At 37.9% G+C, this 18,507-nt stretch overlaps 1 protein-coding gene across 1 annotated transcript in view; it reads right to left on the bottom strand.

The window, feature by feature from the left end:
• Window positions 1-9,348, bottom strand: part of prkn (parkin RBR E3 ubiquitin protein ligase) — a 164,366-nt gene extending 155,018 nt beyond the window's left edge. Inside the window, exon 1 of the mRNA XM_084391429.1 lies at window positions 9,259-9,348. Coding sequence (XP_084247555.1) covers window positions 9,259-9,265 — 7 coding nt within the window. The 5' untranslated portion in view covers window positions 9,266-9,348. The remainder of the gene's footprint in view (window positions 1-9,258) is intronic.
• Between the last annotated feature and the right edge of the window lie 9,159 nt (window positions 9,349-18,507).

Here is an 18,507-nt window from a genome sequence, read left to right as displayed (position 1 = left end):
TGTGTGTGTGTGTGTGAGTCATCCAAAATTAATAAGTTTCCGTATTTTGATCAAATTAAGCCCCAAATCCCATCACAATTTTCAAAACACTAAAAGCCATTAAAAGTAATGGTCATATCAGTACACAAACCCTGATTTGTTATTATAAGCAGGGCTTGACATTAACACCCAAATGCGTGTGGATTCCAGCAGTGGTGTGTAACGCAGTTTTTAAAAATATTGATTTTTCAAAATATTCAGTGTCATGGATGTATATTTACTGAGTAATCCACTATTTTGTAGAGGAGGGTCAAAACAACAATTTTCACCTGATATTTGAAGTCAGATTACAGGGGGTAAAAATGACTTTAGGAAGATGACAGGGGCCGTTTCTCAATACCAAGTACGCAAACTTCGGACTTGAGTCCTTGGTAGTTCGGACTTGACAAGTTCGACTCAGGAGAACGAACTCCCGAGGACGGGAGGACGCAAGTCCGATAATTCTGCAAATGGAACAGCGGCGTACTTGATAGCGTCACTCAGCTCGCTCTGGCTACTCCGGTTATCTCTTTATATATATTTAGGCTACAATAAAACAAAATATGTTATAAACCACCACTCTGCCTCTTTTCATTTTCATTTAAAAAAATCTTAAACATATTAATGGCCACACAAATGTGGTTCAGGCAACGCAATTGATTATCTTCACTGCATATATGTATAACAACACGAAATATAAAGCACAACTCTGACTCTTTTTGTTTTCATTTTAAAAATATGATACATAAAAAACATTATAATATTGATCATTAACACTGACATTTAGCAAAAAGAGACAGGGTTGTGTCATTTTATTTTATTATATATACATACAGTGAAGAGAATGTAGCAACATGTATAATAAAATATTTATATATATATATATATATATATATATATATATAAAATAAAATTACATAACCTTTTTTGTTAAATGTCAGTTTTAATGATCAATAATAGCCATTATAAAAGTATAAGTAGCCTAAAAGGTATAAAAAGCTAGCAAACGATTCAGTCAAACATAAGTCAGCTCTCTAGGCTACAACGTTAAAGTTAAATAGACTAAATATATAAAGCTATGAAACTTCACTTTGCCCTCAGCCAAAACGTTTTGCCAGTGAACAAATTATAGATTAATGAGACAAATAAAATAAATAGATAAATAAATCGCCCGTTAGATATACACAAGACGATTTATATCTCATGTTAAAGACTGGAGACATCCGAGCCAGTGGCAAACGTCAACAGCACTAACTGAGGGAAGGCTGTTCTCGGCGGGGTACATGAGCGCCGTGCGTCCGATTACCTGGATCTCACAACTACTCCAAAAACGTCAGATCAAATTTTCAAATAGGCGCTATCTTTATAAATAAACCAAAGATTTGAGCTTTAAACAACTACATTCTCGCCTGAAATACTCTTAAAACTACATTTCGTGACACAATAACAGCAGTATTTTTAAATTACGCGGTGTTTCTCCTCTGCTATTGACGCTTGCTGGTTGGTGTGAGATGCATTCTGGGATACCTGGCTGCCTCAAGTCCGCACAAGTCACCTCTCGATGCATCCTCGGTAAAAGGGGCGGATCAAGAACACATCCGGGGATTTGAACTGGACTTGGCTAGATGTGAACTCTGAATTGGAACAGTACTTGGGCAGCGACTGATGACGTTTCACAAGTCCACAAGAACACAAGTACAGACAAGAACGCATATTGAGAAACGGCCAGGGTCTTTATTTTAGTTTTACACAGAGATTGGTAGGTCTATTCGTTAAATCTGTTTACTTTAGAAATTTTGCATTAAATGCCAACGGTGACAGTTCAAAAATGGCAAAAATGCTTCTTGTGTGTTTTGCCCGAAGTTTGCGAGCCTGTAAGTATTAAAGATATTCTTTTAGATTCTAATTCTTAACAAATATTTATTTTGGCATCTTAAAGGTACAATATGCAAGAATTTTGCATTAAAATATCCCATAATCTCAAGTCCAGTGTTATATATTTTGTTAAGTTGATTACTTACAATATCCCAAATGTTTCCAACTATTTTTAAATCGTGAGAAAATTGCGATTTTAACCAAGGAAACGGGGCGTTAGAGCAGGGGGGAGCTGGGAGTCGCCAGTCAATTGCGTCACATCCGCGTTACCCTCGGTTTCCGCTCGTACTGTGTGGAGTCCTGGACAAATGCGGAAGTTGTTGTAGCGTCTATCAAGCAACAAACGTTAGCTTGTTTCTTGCAGTCGTTATGGAACACAATTATTCTTTACCGATTGCAGCTGGTTCTGTCAACAAAGCATGCTTAATTTTTTATATTTTCCAAATGTAGCATTCGGTAATAGTTATGTTTATGTAAGGGAAGTATTATTGCTTTAGATTTGTGTTTAGTTTATTGACATTGTTTATCACGTCTGGTGTTTATGGCCATGTAAATAAATATAGCATGTGTTATACATAAAGATTAATCAGTATTTTGGCAAATGATGTGGGTATGTTCGAATGTACTTTTACAACAATTGTTTAGAACACGTAAAACTGCGCCGCGTTATCACAACAATGAATTAGACATACAGTAACATCTATGATAACCAATTTAGTATTAAACCTTACTTTTCTTGCGGTTAATTCATTTTAATGAAATAAAAGTGTGATGAGGTTCAAGAGTCAGGAAGGAAGAAGACAGGGGTCGGCGTGACTGGGACTCGTACTTTATTAAAATAAAGCAAAACAAACAAAAGTCGCACACAACGCGCATTCACCGTGGCAACCGCGACGGCACAAAACAGTTCAAAAATGAGAGCTCGGATCCACCGGTTTTCTTTCTCTGCGTCCAACTTTCTCTCCAGTCTCTCTCTCGTTCCAGCGCGCGGCTTATAAGCGGTCTCTCCACGCGGATCACAGCAATAAGACACAGGTGTTCGTCATTTGCACTTGACCTACTTGCTCGTCTCTTCTCTCTCCCATTACAGACCGCGCTGAACCACGCCCCCCTCGCCACAAAAAGCATGTCACTATAAAAAAAGAACTTAGCCTCATCCATGAACATGATTTTTCGATTCCCGTCTGACTGATTTACATCCACGGTGGAGTTTAAAACGACAGTCCATCATTCCACGCTCCTTCACATCGTCATCAAGCTACGCCGTTGTTGTTGTTTGGAATGTAGCGCCCTCTAGCGGCAAAAAATTCTTGCATATTGTAGCTTTAATGGTTATGGCCCAATATGGTTAATTTCCAGAGATATGTGGATCTCAATGTGGCTCCATCATATGCAGTTTCACTTTTGTAAATTTTTTGTGAAATTGTTGAATTTTACCCATTTTCTATATCTACACCAACGCATTGAAATATCATCAACCTCTATTCACTTAAACTTTTTAATTTGTTTTGTTTTTGTCAGGAAGGTACAAATTTTAAAGCATAAGAACTGAACATCTTTGAAATTTCAGTCAATAGCATTTTTTAACAATGGCACTTAAAAATTTGAACTAAATGTTGTTGCAACCATGTATGAAGGAATGAAAATGCACATTTTTCTATTAAAGGGAACTTAGAGAATTAGTATGGGCTGCTTTTGGTGCTTGTGCTAAAGGCATGAACGATAGGCTACTTCAACTCTACAGCTGGTCAAGGAGAGTTGAGTTGTTGTTTTACTGTGCGATCATCATACTATCTAGAGAGAACTGAATACAATTTTCTCTTGAGCCCGCAACCACCCACAACAACCAAACAACGGCCAAGTAACCGACTGCAGTCAAACACCTTAGCAAGTGCACAACAACAGCCTGGTAACAACTGAGGTCTAGCATATTGTAGCGGTGAGGTTTGAATGGTCAAGCATCACTCACATTTCTTCAGAAAATGTTTCTTTCTTTTTTTTTGTCAGAGTGACCAATAAACATGAAAGATTTCAAGCATGAAAGCTGTTCTTTTATCTAAATGCAGACTAAGAGCAATACAGCAACACTGTCGAATCAGACCAGATAGTGTCTCTCAGCTTCCATAAGCAACGTCATGCAGACAGTAGAAAGACAGGACAGGACAAAATGTAAAATGTGTTGTAAAGTGTTGTATTTTGTACTTAAAAAAAAGAAGAGATAAAATAGATGGTTTTCAAGTAAGACCACAGAAAATGTGGCTCCTTCAACTTCTTGTAACACTCAGAGACATCCGAAGAGGACCTGACAGAAGACAGCGACTACACTTCTGAATCCTGAGACAGCACATACACAAACACCTCTTACACAAAGTTGTCTGACAGCTCAGAAATAAAACAGACACTTTATTTTATCATAAGGTTGGTTGACAAACTTGACATTTTAAAAAAATTATATGAAAAAAAAAACAGGTAATGAAAATTATATATATAATGCTAAATCATCATTCTGTTTCAGAAAATCTATGGCTTTTTATTTAAAAAAAAAAATCCAACAATTCTACCCCATCAGAGGCTTTATATGACCTTTCTCCACACATCATTTATTTTCTTCTGTGAAGCACGAAATAAAAAGTGCTGATATTTACACTGGCAAGCAAAAGAACACATATACACTGCCTAAGCCCCACTAAAGTCTTACAAAATGCCATCAGTTCTCATGTTTCACAAGACATATCGTGACACAACACTATAGTTTTAGTTAGAGTTTTAGTGAAACTATAAAGGATCGATTTCATTAATTGAAATAAAGCTGAAATAAAATATAAATTGTTAACAAAAAACTTAAACTTAAAAAAAACGAACTGAAATTAGAAATGTTGCCTTGGCAACTAACTAAAATAAAGTAAGCTGATATTGAAGTACTAACGACACTAAATTAACAGTGTGAAAAACAACTTCAATTTAGGTCTGTTTCCAGTACAAAGCTATTGTATTTCTTCAGAAGATTTATAGAATAGTATGGACTATTTTTATGATACTTTTATGGAGCTTTTTTGTCATTTATGACAGTATAATCCACCATCGACTTTCCTTGTATGGACAAAAGCAGCTCAGACATTGAAACATTTAATTTTGCATTTCACAGATAGAGTTGAGTAAATGATCATGACATGAACTATAACCATTGTGCTCTTGAGAGACACCTAACCCTAAAATAATTGCTTGACTAAAAACTAAAATGTCAAATATGTCAAAAGTAATTAATTATGTTCCAGAACGTGATAAGAGCATTCAGATGTTCAGCTCGGTATTCTGAATAGAAGCATTTGTATGGAGTGCAGCATTTGAACATTAAAAAGATGCAAGATTATTGCATCCAATTCAAGCCATTTAAAATCTTTTCTAATCAAAAAACATATCCAGATCCATTGATGCAAGACAGATTTTGGTGCTGCTGAACATGCTCTACCCTGGCGGGACGAGAGTTAGTTCTCCTCACAGCTCAGTCAATATAAAAACAAGCTTACGTGACATGACTATTGGCACAGATATTGTTCCAATAGCAGGAGATACTGTGCCTGAGGGTGGAGGCGTGCTGCTTGATTCATGCTCATTCTGCCAGACAAGCGCCAGTCAGTTCACTCAAACCAAATCCCTGTCTCGCGGGGATCAGCGAGCCCTGTACCGAGACACTCGAAAAGACACAATCAATACGTCTTCTTCAGAGCCCAGCAGTCCAAAGGCAGACTCAGGCTGAGAAGCTCTAACGATTTATTTCAGATTCAACATTGATATCATTTTTCACAGATAATCTAGGCAGGCGCAGGGAAGTGGAATATGACGGGTCGGAAAATTATGCGAGACACCTAAAAAAGGACAAAAGAATTTTGCTTTTGAGAAAACATCTGCTGAAAGATGCATGAGAGAAAGTTTTACCGGAAAATGTGCTACAATCGAATTCTATATAGGCCTGGTTTCACAGACAGGACGATTAAAGGGATAGTTCGCCCCAAATTTTTTAATTCTGTCATCATTTACTCATCCTCATGTCGTTCCAAACCCGTAAGACTTTCGTTCATCTTCAGAACACAAATGAAGATCTTTTTGATGAAATCGAAGAGCTTTTTTCCCTTCATTAACAGCTAGGCAACTACCGCTTTGATGCTTCAAAAAGTTCATAAAAAGATTGTAAAACTAATTCATATAAGCTGTGCAGTTTAGTCCAAATTGTCTAAAGAGACTGGATCGCTTTATATGATGAACAGATTGAATTTAGGCTTTTATTCACATATAAACATTGATCAGCAAACAAAAACAGAAGCTCAACCGAACCTGCTTGACGAGGGAGAACAAACCTCTTGCTGAAGCTCAAATGTGCTGCGTAACACGAGAATGAACCTCATTGGTTCTTGCTGAAGCTCAAACGTGCTGCGTAACACGAGAATGAACCTCATTGGTTCTTGCTGAAGTTCAAACGTGCTGCGTAACACGAGAATGAACCTCATTGGATCTTGCGGAAGCTCAAACGTGCTGCGTAACACGAGAATGAACCTCATTGGTTCTTGCGGAAGCTCAAACGTGCTGCGTAACACGAGAATGAACCTCACTGGTTCTTGCGGAAGCTCAAACGTGCTGCGTAACACGAGAATGAACCTCATTGGATCTTGCGGAAGCTCAAACGTGCTGCGTAACACGAGAATGAACCTCATTGGATCTTGCGGAAGCTCAAACGTGCTGCGTAACACGAGAATGAACCTCATTGGTTCTTGCGGAAGCTCAAACGTGCTGCGTAACACGAGAATGAACCTCACTGGTTCTTGCGGAAGCTCAAACGTGCTGCGTAACACGAGAATGAACCTCATTGGTTCTTGCGGAAGCTCAAATGTGCTGCGTAACACGAGAATGAACCTCATTGGTTCTTGCTGAAGCTCAAACGTGCTGCGTAACACGAGAATGAACCTCATTGGTTCTTGCTGAAGTTCAAACGTGCTGCGTAACACGAGAATGAACCTCATTGGATCTTGCGGAAGCTCAAACGTGCTGCGTAACACGAGAATGAACCTCATTGGTTCTTGCGGAAGCTCAAACGTGCTGCGTAACACGAGAATGAACCTCATTGGATCTTGCGGAAGCTCAAACGTGCTGCGTAACACGAGAATGAACCTCATTGGATCTTGCGGAAGCTCAAACGTGCTGCGTAACACGAGAATGAACCTCATTGGTTCTTGCGGAAGCTCAAACGTGCTGCGTAACACGAGAATGAACCTCACTGGTTCTTGCGGAAGCTCAAACGTGCTGCGTAACACGAGAATGAACCTCATTGGTTCTTGCGGAAGCTCAAATGTGCTGCGTAACACGAGAATGAACCTCATTGGTTCTTGCTGAAGCTCAAACGTGCTGCGTAACACGAGAATGAACCTCACTGGTTCTTGCGGAAGCTCAAACGTGCTGCGTAACACGAGAATGAACCTCATTGGTTCTTGCAGAAGCTCAAACGTGCTGCGTAACATGAGAATGAACCTCATTGGTTCTTGCAGAAGCTCAAACGTGCTGCGTAACACGAGAATGAACCTCATTGGTTCTTGCTGAAGCTCAAACGTGCTGCGTAACATGAGAATGAACCTCATTGGTTCTTGCAGAAGCTCAAACGTGCTGCGTAACACGAGAATGAACCTCATTGGTTCTTGCAGAAGCTCAAACGTGCTGCGTAACATGAGAATGAACCTCATTGGTTCTTGCAGAAGCTCAAACGTGCTGCGTAACACGAGAATGAACCTCATTGGTTCTTGCAGAAGCTCAAACGTGCTGCGTAACATGAGAATGAACCTCATTGGTTCTTGCAGAAGCTCAAACGTGCTGCGTAACACGAGAATGAACCTCATTGGTTCTTGCTGAAGCTCAAATGTACTGCGTAACACGAGAATGAACCTCATTGGTTCTCACACGTCAAGCGAACATGCATGAGCTTCCGTATACCACAACTGATTTGTGAGTTGAGTTGATGAATGTTTATTTATGAATAAAAGCCAAAAGTCAATCTGTTCATCATATAAAGCAATCGAGTCTTCAGAAAATTTGGACTAAACAGGTCAATTCATATGGATTAGTTTTACGATCTTTTTAAAGTCTCGAAATGTCAGTTGCGTAGCTGTCAATGGAGGGACAGAAAGCTCTTAGATTTAATCAAAAAGATCTTGGCTGATTATGGCAAGATTATGGCTGTTCACGAAATTGCTTTGATTTCTATAAAGATAAAATATTAGGCCTATGCTAAGTAAAAAAATAAAGCATGCTTATTGACAAAATAATTATTTAAAAAACGACAGGCCTATAGATGAAAAACAAACATGAATCTCAGATAATAATGGTATTCTATCTGAGAAGATTCTGCAAATATGATTTCCTCCAAACAAGTGTTAAATGCATTCATATGAGCATTAATGTCTTCATGTCACACAGGAAAGTTTTCTCAAAGGTCATACAGCTCTCTGGGTCTCAGAGGTCTGACAGCTCTCTGTAACTCAGTGGTTTGACACACATTCTTGTATTCTCTTTGTATGTGGGTTTCAAACATCTAGTACTTCTAAAGCTCTTTTTTTAAATTATGTCCTCTATACCCAAATTTTAGTGTCATCAATTTTAACAGCTGTTGGGTAAATAGGTGCACACAATAAAATCACATCGACATATACTCAATCAACTACATAAGGGATTTTTAACTAAATGGCTGAACTGTGGTCTTTATAAATATCAGGTATACTGTCACATTTTTGTTGGAGCAATTGTTATGTATTTAAATGCTATAAATGTATACAATTTATTAATCACATTATAGATGAAAAGAAATATTGGATATTTCTGTATGTTACCTTATCATTTTTGCTATTTCTTGAATTGTTGTGTAGCCTATTTCATAAATATTTCAAGGTGTCTGCAAATAAATGCAGACTTCCAAAACTCACCCTGAATAAATAAAAGGTAAAAAGGTAAAGAGTAAACTAGCCTCATATTAGTATTAGTAGTAACTTAGGTCTTGTTGGTGAAAAAGTTCAAATGTTCATGATGTCAAAACTCTCCTTTCACATTTCTTTGAATTCGCGTAATTTGAAGTATAACCTAGAACCCAATGCTTTACACTGAGATGCATTTTACAACATTTTATATGATTATGCCTTATTTCTTTATTAAACAATTATGCTGTGCTATGTTGATTATTTGAAGAGCGCAGTGAGCTGTCATGTGAAGGTAGCCTAATGTCAAATGACACAACATCACCGGTCTGAAATCTGTTTCAAATGGAAATAAAGGCATAGTTATTATAGCCTACGGACAGCCATAGGTAGCTGTTAATAAATATGGGCTTACCGATCATGCTGTGATATCTGTTACAGCCCAGATTCACTCCAGTGTGTGACTTTGGTGTTTGTTGACATGTCGCGTGCGCTAACAGGGCAAAACAGCACGGGATCATGGGAAATGTAGTCCATGAGAGCCCGCTCTGCAGCTAAGGGGAAAATTAGCCTTGGAGAGGACGAATGACACGTTCTCTAAATTTCTCTAAATTCCTCTAAATTCTGCAACATGATTAGTTCAAATTCAGGTGGGTCTGACAGGTAACAGTGCTAAAGACGTGAGCGGTGGAAAAACTACATTTCCTGGTTCGATAAACGTCAGAGGAAGTTATTGGACCAGCATGTTCTTTGCAAGTGGTTTATTGGAGGTAATTCCACAGTTTGATGGTGATGATCAGAGCAGGTGCATATAAAATCAGGTAACAAAAATATGCAACGATTCTGTTCATAAAATCATAAAATTGCCAGTAATTGAGCAGAGTTTTTTTTTACAAACTGTTACAAAATGTTGTTTATTCACCTCATACTAAAAATATATTTGAGCTTTATTTTATTTTATTAAAATGGTTCCCAATCTTTGCCAAAATGTGTCTAAATACAGCTTAAAACCATGATTTGTTTTTTTTTTTGTTTCTTGTTATTTTCTAGCTGCTAACATTTTAATGACTAAATTTACTGCTAAAATACAAATTTATAAAGTAAATACATTTTAAATACTGATAACAGTGTTATAGATTTTGCCTACACTACATCATATTTCCCATAAATTATAGCAAAAAGAAGTCTGACAATATTGTGTTAAAAAATGAGAATAGATAGATATGGATAGATATGTTCTACTTGTCTTCCTGCCAAGCTGATGACTGACAAATTGCCACTTAGGTTTTATTATCAAACTCGTAACATGAAAAATTATATAAAAAATTCACAGACAACATATGTTCACATTCATGGCACAATTCAAACGGGACCAGAAAATAATTATTTTCTCCCATTCACTTGCATTGACGATTTTTCAACCTAGAGGTCCACTTGGGGTTTTACGGATGGGCGGGACTTACCAGCTCTATTGACAGCACAAAAACGTAATTTATTTACGTATAAACAACTTTACCGACGTACAAATTTGTACCTATTTAACTTATGCATATTAAAATCGTAGCATTAATGTTTTGACTCTATTGCATTCAATTAAATTTTAACGTTACTCATATACTAACGTTACTCATAAATAATAACATTTCGCTCTGTTCGTGCCTTCTGCTGCAAACTCGTTTCGGAGGATTAGCCTACATGGTGTTAAACAAGAATACACTTTAAAACCTTAAAAATACCTCCTTTAATCGTTTAACCATTTTGTAATATTTGGTTTATTTACCGTGAGACACAAAACTAAAACACAACATAAATTCACAAAAGACATCAATTTTATTAGCTTGATGTAATCCAAATCTTTAGAATCTATACGTTGTTTGTTTGCAAGAAACAGATCCAAATTCAGCCCTTTATCCAGCGATCTTCATCTCCATTTCTAAGCAGAGACCGTAAACGTCAAATCCCGCGCTCGTGGTGAATTCAAATTCAAAAATTGCGCCCGAAGCGTTACGACATGTTTTACGGCAGTGATATCAAACGCTCATTGGCTCTCGCATGCTTCGTCGCTGATTGCGACATGCCGTGTTTAAACTTGTGTACTACATTTGAAATCGAGACTGTTGTCTATAAAATGGGTATGTTTAGGTGTGGGAGTAGGGTTTTTGGTAAAAGGGAAATTATACAGATATCTTTATGATATGAAATATTCGTAAATAGTTTACGTTTTTTAGCTGTAAAAACGTAATAATGTTACGTTTAAACGTTGCAGATACGTCCATATTGTACGTTTCAGCATATATCGAAACGTACAAAAAAAGTACGTTTTCTATCTTTGAAAATTACGTAGTAATACCTACGTATTAACAATGAGACCAGGCTGAGCATATAGGCTACTGCAGATATTTCATCAGGCCCTGTATTAATTCTGGATGTTAAACCAGTGCCATATTGTTTTTTGGAGGGCTTATAAAAGTGTGAAATGGACTCCAGTTTTGTTCTTTCGCCTTTTCCCGTCACCAGGCTGACCTGGGAATAATCCTGTTTCTTCACCTTTTGACTATTTGTAACTGAGTTTCAAAATAAATTTACTATCTTAACTATAAAAATAACTCGTTGGTCAGAAGACTTTTAATGACTAAAAGACAGAGTGGTTCTACTCAAACAATTGTGAGTAATGAAATAAATGTACCTCTGCTAGTTTTATGTTATCTTGTGGTCTTACTTTTTGAGATGTTTACAATTTACATAACATTATAAAGCCGGCTGAATTTGGTGCACCATCCCTCCCAAACTGTTGCACCATCACAAATGTTAAAATATGTTATTTCTGCAAACTTACATGACAGTGTCTTCAACTGTATACCGATATTGTTTAGCAGTTTCCCGTGTCAAAATCACAGATCCCATTTGGATCAGCATCCAAGAAAATCTGAACAGCTTAGTGGTTACCTAAATCTGCAAGCCCAAATTGGACTGTTTCATGGAAATTGTGAAGTTCAATATTGACCTTTTGAGGTTCTCATATTGTAACATTGTTGTGTATTTGCTGAACTTGCACGAGTGGCTTTTGGTTTACTTGGTCTTTCGCTCTAAAATGCAGTGCATATTTTGATGTGCACTGTCAATGCATTATTCAGTTCAAAGACAGAGCCATTTAACTCTTCCAAATAGGATTTGGTCTGTCCCAGAATTGCTTGCCCTGTTTAAAGATCTATCTTACGAAGATGTTTGTTGTGTACACTTTAATAAATGCAAGAACCTGTTAAATCTGGAAGAGCAGCAAATGATTTAAACCTCATTAATATTCAAATTGAAAAGGCATCAATGTTATGTTTTCTACATCTCTACAAATATGATGTGGCATATAACAACCTTACTCGCATGGTAAAATGACTGACTAAACAGGATTCAATTTGCATATTAATGAGCTAGATGACAGATTATAATATTTTTCCTTTTCCCTCAAGGGACAGACTCCTTTTTAGATGTTTCGTTTTTCAGGAATAGCTGATTACTTTAAAGAAAAATAAAACAGATAACTTACAGAACAATAGAAGTTAATTTGATCTTGTGTTCATCAGGTTAACATTTTAGTCAATGCGAATGCGAATTATTATTGCTGCCTTCAAGTCATGTTAGACTGATTGTATTTATAATTGAGACTGTACAACTAACTGCTGCGATTTGTGAGCTTTTCTCAACAAAACTACATTTCTCATCATTTTGGGTGCATAAAATCATAAAATACATTGATAGACCATCAATTACACATCTAAAGGACATACATTTTTGCACTAGTGCTAAAAAAAAAAACCTTTCTTTGTCGGCAAGTATAAGAGAAAATGCCCAACAATTAGTACAAAACCACTAGCACAGCATGATGTAATTGCAATTTCTGAACTCGGAAATAACTTCCCAAAAGTATTTGAACGCAGTGTTTTTCCGGTTCCAGTCCTGTTTTAATATAAAGGCATTTCTTCTAAATGTTGGCTTTGTGTGGAACAATTGCCCTTCTCAGAACTGTTATTTTCTATGCCTGTCAATTAAAAAGGAGACACTGTTGGCCAGGAAGCTGTTAATGTCAAATCTGATTTAAACTACAGAGTTTATGAAAGAGAAAAAGAATGATTATAATAATAAATAAGACATGAAAATGCAAAATGCCGGAAACATTTAACTGTGTACAGTTAACACAGAGCAACTTTTTTTGTTGTTTTATTGCTCTCTTTTGTACCTCCTTTGGCCATGATTTCTGTTTAGCTCCAGTTCTCATAGTGACACTATATAAAACAGATTAGAATCTTTATTTATTGCCTCACGGCCAGAGCCTGCAGAATTTGTTTCCGTCACTTTCACGCAATGTCACCATAGAACAGCACATGAACTTATTACAGAGACAATTCCCCTGGAGCAACCTGAGGTTAAGTGCCTTTCTCAAGGGCACAATAGTGATGGCTCATGGCTCACTCGTTAGAGGGATTGAAGCGGCCTTAACCACTACTACACACCACATACACACTTACATGTGCTGCAAGACCTTAATCAAGATTCACTTACAATGTAATGGCACTTTCACACTAGGACCCCCTTTTCCATCAGACCACGTGAGATGGTCTATATGATCTTCCTCTCTCACCGAAGAACACCTATGCCTGACCAGAGAGTTGACTCAGTGTCTCAGTTCATCGACGGGAGGAAACCTAGGATGGTTGTTGCAGGTTTTTGAGAATTTTACCAAATGTTTGACTTGACCTTAAAGAACCAGAACCCTCATTTAACAACACTACCAGCTTCAGTTCTTCTGGTTTCAGGTTCAGTTACTGGGAAGAGAGAAGAAGGGTACAGAAAATCAATGGCTCAAAGTCATATTAGTAAGGAGAATAGAATTATCTGACAAAACTAAAAATACTACACTTCTTCTCAATGTTATGGGGGCCGGTTGGGAACCAGGATTTGGAAAAATGCAGCTCGGTTACAAATTAGGCACTGGCTCTGGCACCAACCCCAGTGGAAAAGCAGTATCAGGTCATTAGAGAAAGAGATAGAGTTGTTTTTGAACCAGATTTAGTGTTGATATGTGATTGCACTCCAATGAGAATGATTAGAAGAAAATGATTAGAAGTTTTCAGACTCTTCGGACTAAATTGTGCACATGTAAAGGACCTTCTACACTGTAAAATGTAATTAGTTGACCTTACTTAAAAAAAGTATGCAAACTCGATGCCTCAAAAAAATGAAGCAAAGTAAGATTAGTGAGTTAGAAAAGCTTGTTTATTTTTAGTGTGCAGTACTAAATCAAGTAGTACCACTAGCACGTTTTTTTTATGTTCATGTAACTTAATAGCCATGCTTAATGTTAACTTAATTTTTTCATTTTGTGTGGATTGCTTGATATAAATTTAACCCCACTTAGAATTACTAAATACCTACAACTTAACACTTTTAGTTCTGCTCACTCATTTTTCAAGTTCACTTAAATTAAAGAAACCAATTTCTGAGTTAGGTTTACTTTATTAATTATAGCAGCACTGTCCTTGCACAGCAAAATACATTTTTTTGTTTGTTTTATTTAGTTTTTAGACACATTGACATCAAGAATCAGCCTGTGAATCTCAACAATGGTGACAATTATAAAGCATGTTGCAGTGCATTCCAATCAAAATTCATTCATGGCTCCCATCATGCATTGCTGCATGAATAAATAATGAGCTTATGATCAGAGGTGATCTGTTTGTCACCATTGCTGAGATTCATTCGCTAATTCTTGATGTCTGTGCGCCTACATAAAAATAAAAAATAAAAATAATTGAAGTTTTTATTTTTTTTTTTTTATTATTATTTGGATTTCATTGAAATGGCTAAAAATATTGTGCTGTACCAGGACAGTGCTGCTATAATTAATAAAGTAAACCTAACTCGAAATTGGGCTCTATATGAGTTCAGTGAATCAGGTCAAATGATTGTGAAATAACGATTATGTTAAAACTCAACCAACACCATCAGATCACCTTTTCTATTTATTCATCTGGCTGTTATAACTCAGGTACAGCAGCCAAACAAAATCTAAAATGAATGATATAAGGGTCAAGAGTAGGGATGAGCGAGTACAGCATTATCTGTATCTGTATCTGTATCTGTTAACCATATGAATTATCTGTATTTGTATCTGTACTCAGACTGGACGGGGCCTAACGCGGAAGTGGGCGGGATTTAACCCGGAAGTAGGTCGGGTTGTCTTGAAATGGGCGGGGCTTTAACCGGTATGTTATTTTAAGCATGCAATTGATATGGGTTGATCAGAAATTGTTATATTTATTGCTGATTAGAAAACTATTTACATGACAGAATCAGCATTGAGCTTCAGATCAATGGGTTTGATCACGATAACAAACGAACTACAGAACAAGTTTTGCAACAATGAATACAACACAAGCGGTTGCAATTATGAAGTAAAATGTAATGAACAACAGTTTTCATCTCAACTAGGGCTGGGTGATATGGACCAAAGGTCATATCCCGATATATTTAGGCTGAATTGCGATATACGATATATATATCCCAATATTTTTTATTTTTCATGTTTTATTTTTTTTCAAAATTTGTTAACACACACACACAAGTACTGTCCCCCTTTACTTTACTAACATACTTTACTGTCCCTCCTTTACTTTACTAACATAAATTGTAAGAATATGGCTAATAGTAAAGACTAGTAGCCTACTAATAAATAAACATTATGCTAAAGGTATTAAATAGCAGTCCCAAACTTTTTTTGTTAATACAATGTTGGTATGAGCCACTACAGTCATTTAAAAATATAAAAAATAACACAAAGAAAAATAGTGGCATTTTGGGGTTAATATGGAAACGACAGTTACCATGGTGAATACACAATACTAACAAGAACTGTTAATGAAACATGGAATATTTTGTGTAATTTATTTATTTTATTTCGTGTAATTTACAACGTAACGGCGTTGCATGCTCGTAGTTTCTTTTGCACTTTATATACAGTGAGGTGATACACAGCGCGCGCCGCCGCATTTGCGCGTGCAATTGTGTGTGCGCTACGACTACAGTATAACGGCTGACAGGACAAGAAAGTCCGTTTTTCTGAGGTGAAAGACTTTATTTCATGTTATAACATAACATGCTCTAAACACGCACGCAAAGTGGAATAGGAGGAGCAGGGGCGCGGGGAGCAGTGCAGAGAGCTCCGGGTCAGCTGGCTTGGAGCAAGGATCACAGCGCAAATTTGAACTATATCGATATATGCGAAATGGTCTAATTCCATATCGCATTTAAAAAAAAAAATATATATATATATTCTTTATATCGATATATCGCCCAGCCCTAATCTCAACATAACTTTCTTTTTTTTTTAAATCCGAGCACAGATATTGACTCGTATTACTCGTATAATACTCGTACTCGACAAAAGTGCTTTATCCGTACCGGATACTCGTTTCAGCCGAGTATCCGGCTCAACTCTAGTCAAGAGCCCAACTAAAACAAACACTGATCACCATAATGGTGGCTTAAAATTACGGTTTTCTCCTTCAGCCAATAGCTATTCAAGGGCGGGTCTTGGCCTGGCCATATATCGCCGTCTAGCGTAGAGAGGACTGATCTGCGCATGCCCACAGGTCATAAACATTTACATTTACATTTAGTCATTTAGCAGACGCTTTTATCCAAAGCGACTTACAAATCAGGACTAAATTAAGCGAGTCATCATGAAGAGGCAAAAAACAACAACAACGCAAGAAGTGTTCAGAATACGAAGTTCAGGCATTATTCAGAGTAGCATAAGCATGATAAGTGGGGTTTTAAGGGAAAGGTTTTTTTTTTTTTTTTTTTTTTTTTAGTTTAGGTGCTCATGGAAGAGATGGGTTTTCAGCTGTTTTTTGAATGTTGTCAGGGATTCTGCATTCCGGATGAGGGTGGGGAGAGTGTTCCACCAGCATGGAACTGTGAATGAGAATGATCTGGAAAGTGATTTTGTGGCTTTCTGTGATGGAACCACGAGACGTCGCTCGTTGATTGATCGTAGGCGTCTGGTAGGGATGTAGGCTCGTAGGAGTGAGTGAAAGTAGGAGGGAGCTGAGCCTGTGATAGATCTGTAAGCAAGCGTCACTGCCTTGAACTTGATGCGAGCAGCGATAGGTAGCCAGTGCAGAGAGATTAACAGAGGAGTGACGTGGGCCCTCTTGGGTTCGTTGAAGACAAGACGAGCTGCAGCATTCTGGATCATCTGAAGAGGTTTGGTTGCACATGCTGGAAGTCCGGCCAGAAGAGCATTGCAGTAGTCAAGCCTAGAAATGACCAGGGCCTGGACGAGGAGTTGTGTTGCGTGCTCAGTTAGGAAAGGCCTGATCTTCCTGATGTTGTGCAGCGCAAACCTGCATGATCGAGCTGTCTTTGAAATGTGATCTGTGAAGGTCAGCTGGTCATCAAACGTTACTCCCAGATTTCTGACCGACCTTGATGGGGTGATTGATGATGAGTCAAGCTGGATGGTGAAGTCGTGCTGTAGAGACGGATTGGCAGGGAGGACGAGCAGCTCAGTCTTTGCCAGGTTGAGCTGCAGGTGATGTTCCTTCATCCATGTGGAGATGTCTGCCAGACAGCTCGAGACCCGTGCAGCTACTGTGGGATCATCTGGTCGAAATGAGAGGAAGAGTTGTGTGTCATCAGCATAGCAGTGGTAGGAGAAGCCGTGTGCCTGTATGATGTGTCCCAGTGATGTAGTGTAGATGGAGAAGAGGAGGGGACCAAGAACTGAACCCTGGGGAACCCCTGTGGTCAGTTGATGTGCTCTGGATACCTCGCCTCTCCATGCGACTTTGAAGGACCTACCTGTGAGATAGGATTCAAACCAGTCGAGTGAAGTTCCTGTGATGCCCAGTGATGAGAGGCTGGACATAAGGATCTGATGGTTCACGGTGTCGAAGGCAGCAGACAGATCAAGGAGAATGAGGAGTGAAGATTTGGAAGCAGCTTTTGCAATCCGTAGGGCTTCTGTGACCGACAGTAATGCAGTCTCAGTTGAATGCCCTTTCTTGAAGCCAGATTGGTTGACATCCAGCTGGTTGTTTAGAGACAAGAAGGATGTTACTTGGTTGAAAACAGCTCTTTCAAGTGTTTTTGCAATGAATGGTAGGACGTACGTAAACGTACTTTTTCTAAATGAATCATAAGATGTAAGATTTTTCAACCTCAAAGTAAGTAACTTACTAAAAGTGAGTGTTAATAGCAGGTTTAAAAAAAAATGATTAAGGTCAATTTACTATTTTTAATTAAATACCATGTTTGCATTTACAGTGTACATGACTCATGAGTTCAACTCTGCTCCTGGAGATCCATTGTCCTGTAGGGTTTAGCTCCAAACATCATTAAACAACTAAATCAACTAATCTATAGAGCTGTGCCCGCAAGCAAAAAAAAGGCTGCCTTCGGAGGATGCATTCGAAGGAAGGAAGGCATCAAGGCACGTCCAAATCCAATGTTAGCTTCAGTCCCTGAAGATACCTTCATCTGATGGATGTTTGAAGGCAGCATAGATATGTCCTTCACTGTTCACTCCCTTTGATATCCCACAATGCTGTGCGTTCCATTCCGTGACAGTTGAGCTAAAAAATAAATATGGCATCTAAAAGTAGCGGTT

This window comes from Rutilus rutilus (genome assembly GCF_951802725.1).
Source record: "Rutilus rutilus genome assembly, chromosome: 20".
Lineage (NCBI taxonomy): Eukaryota > Metazoa > Chordata > Actinopteri > Cypriniformes > Leuciscidae > Rutilus > Rutilus rutilus.
The sequence above is the reverse complement of the archived record's forward strand: the minus strand, read 5'-3'. Positions and strand labels throughout refer to the sequence as shown.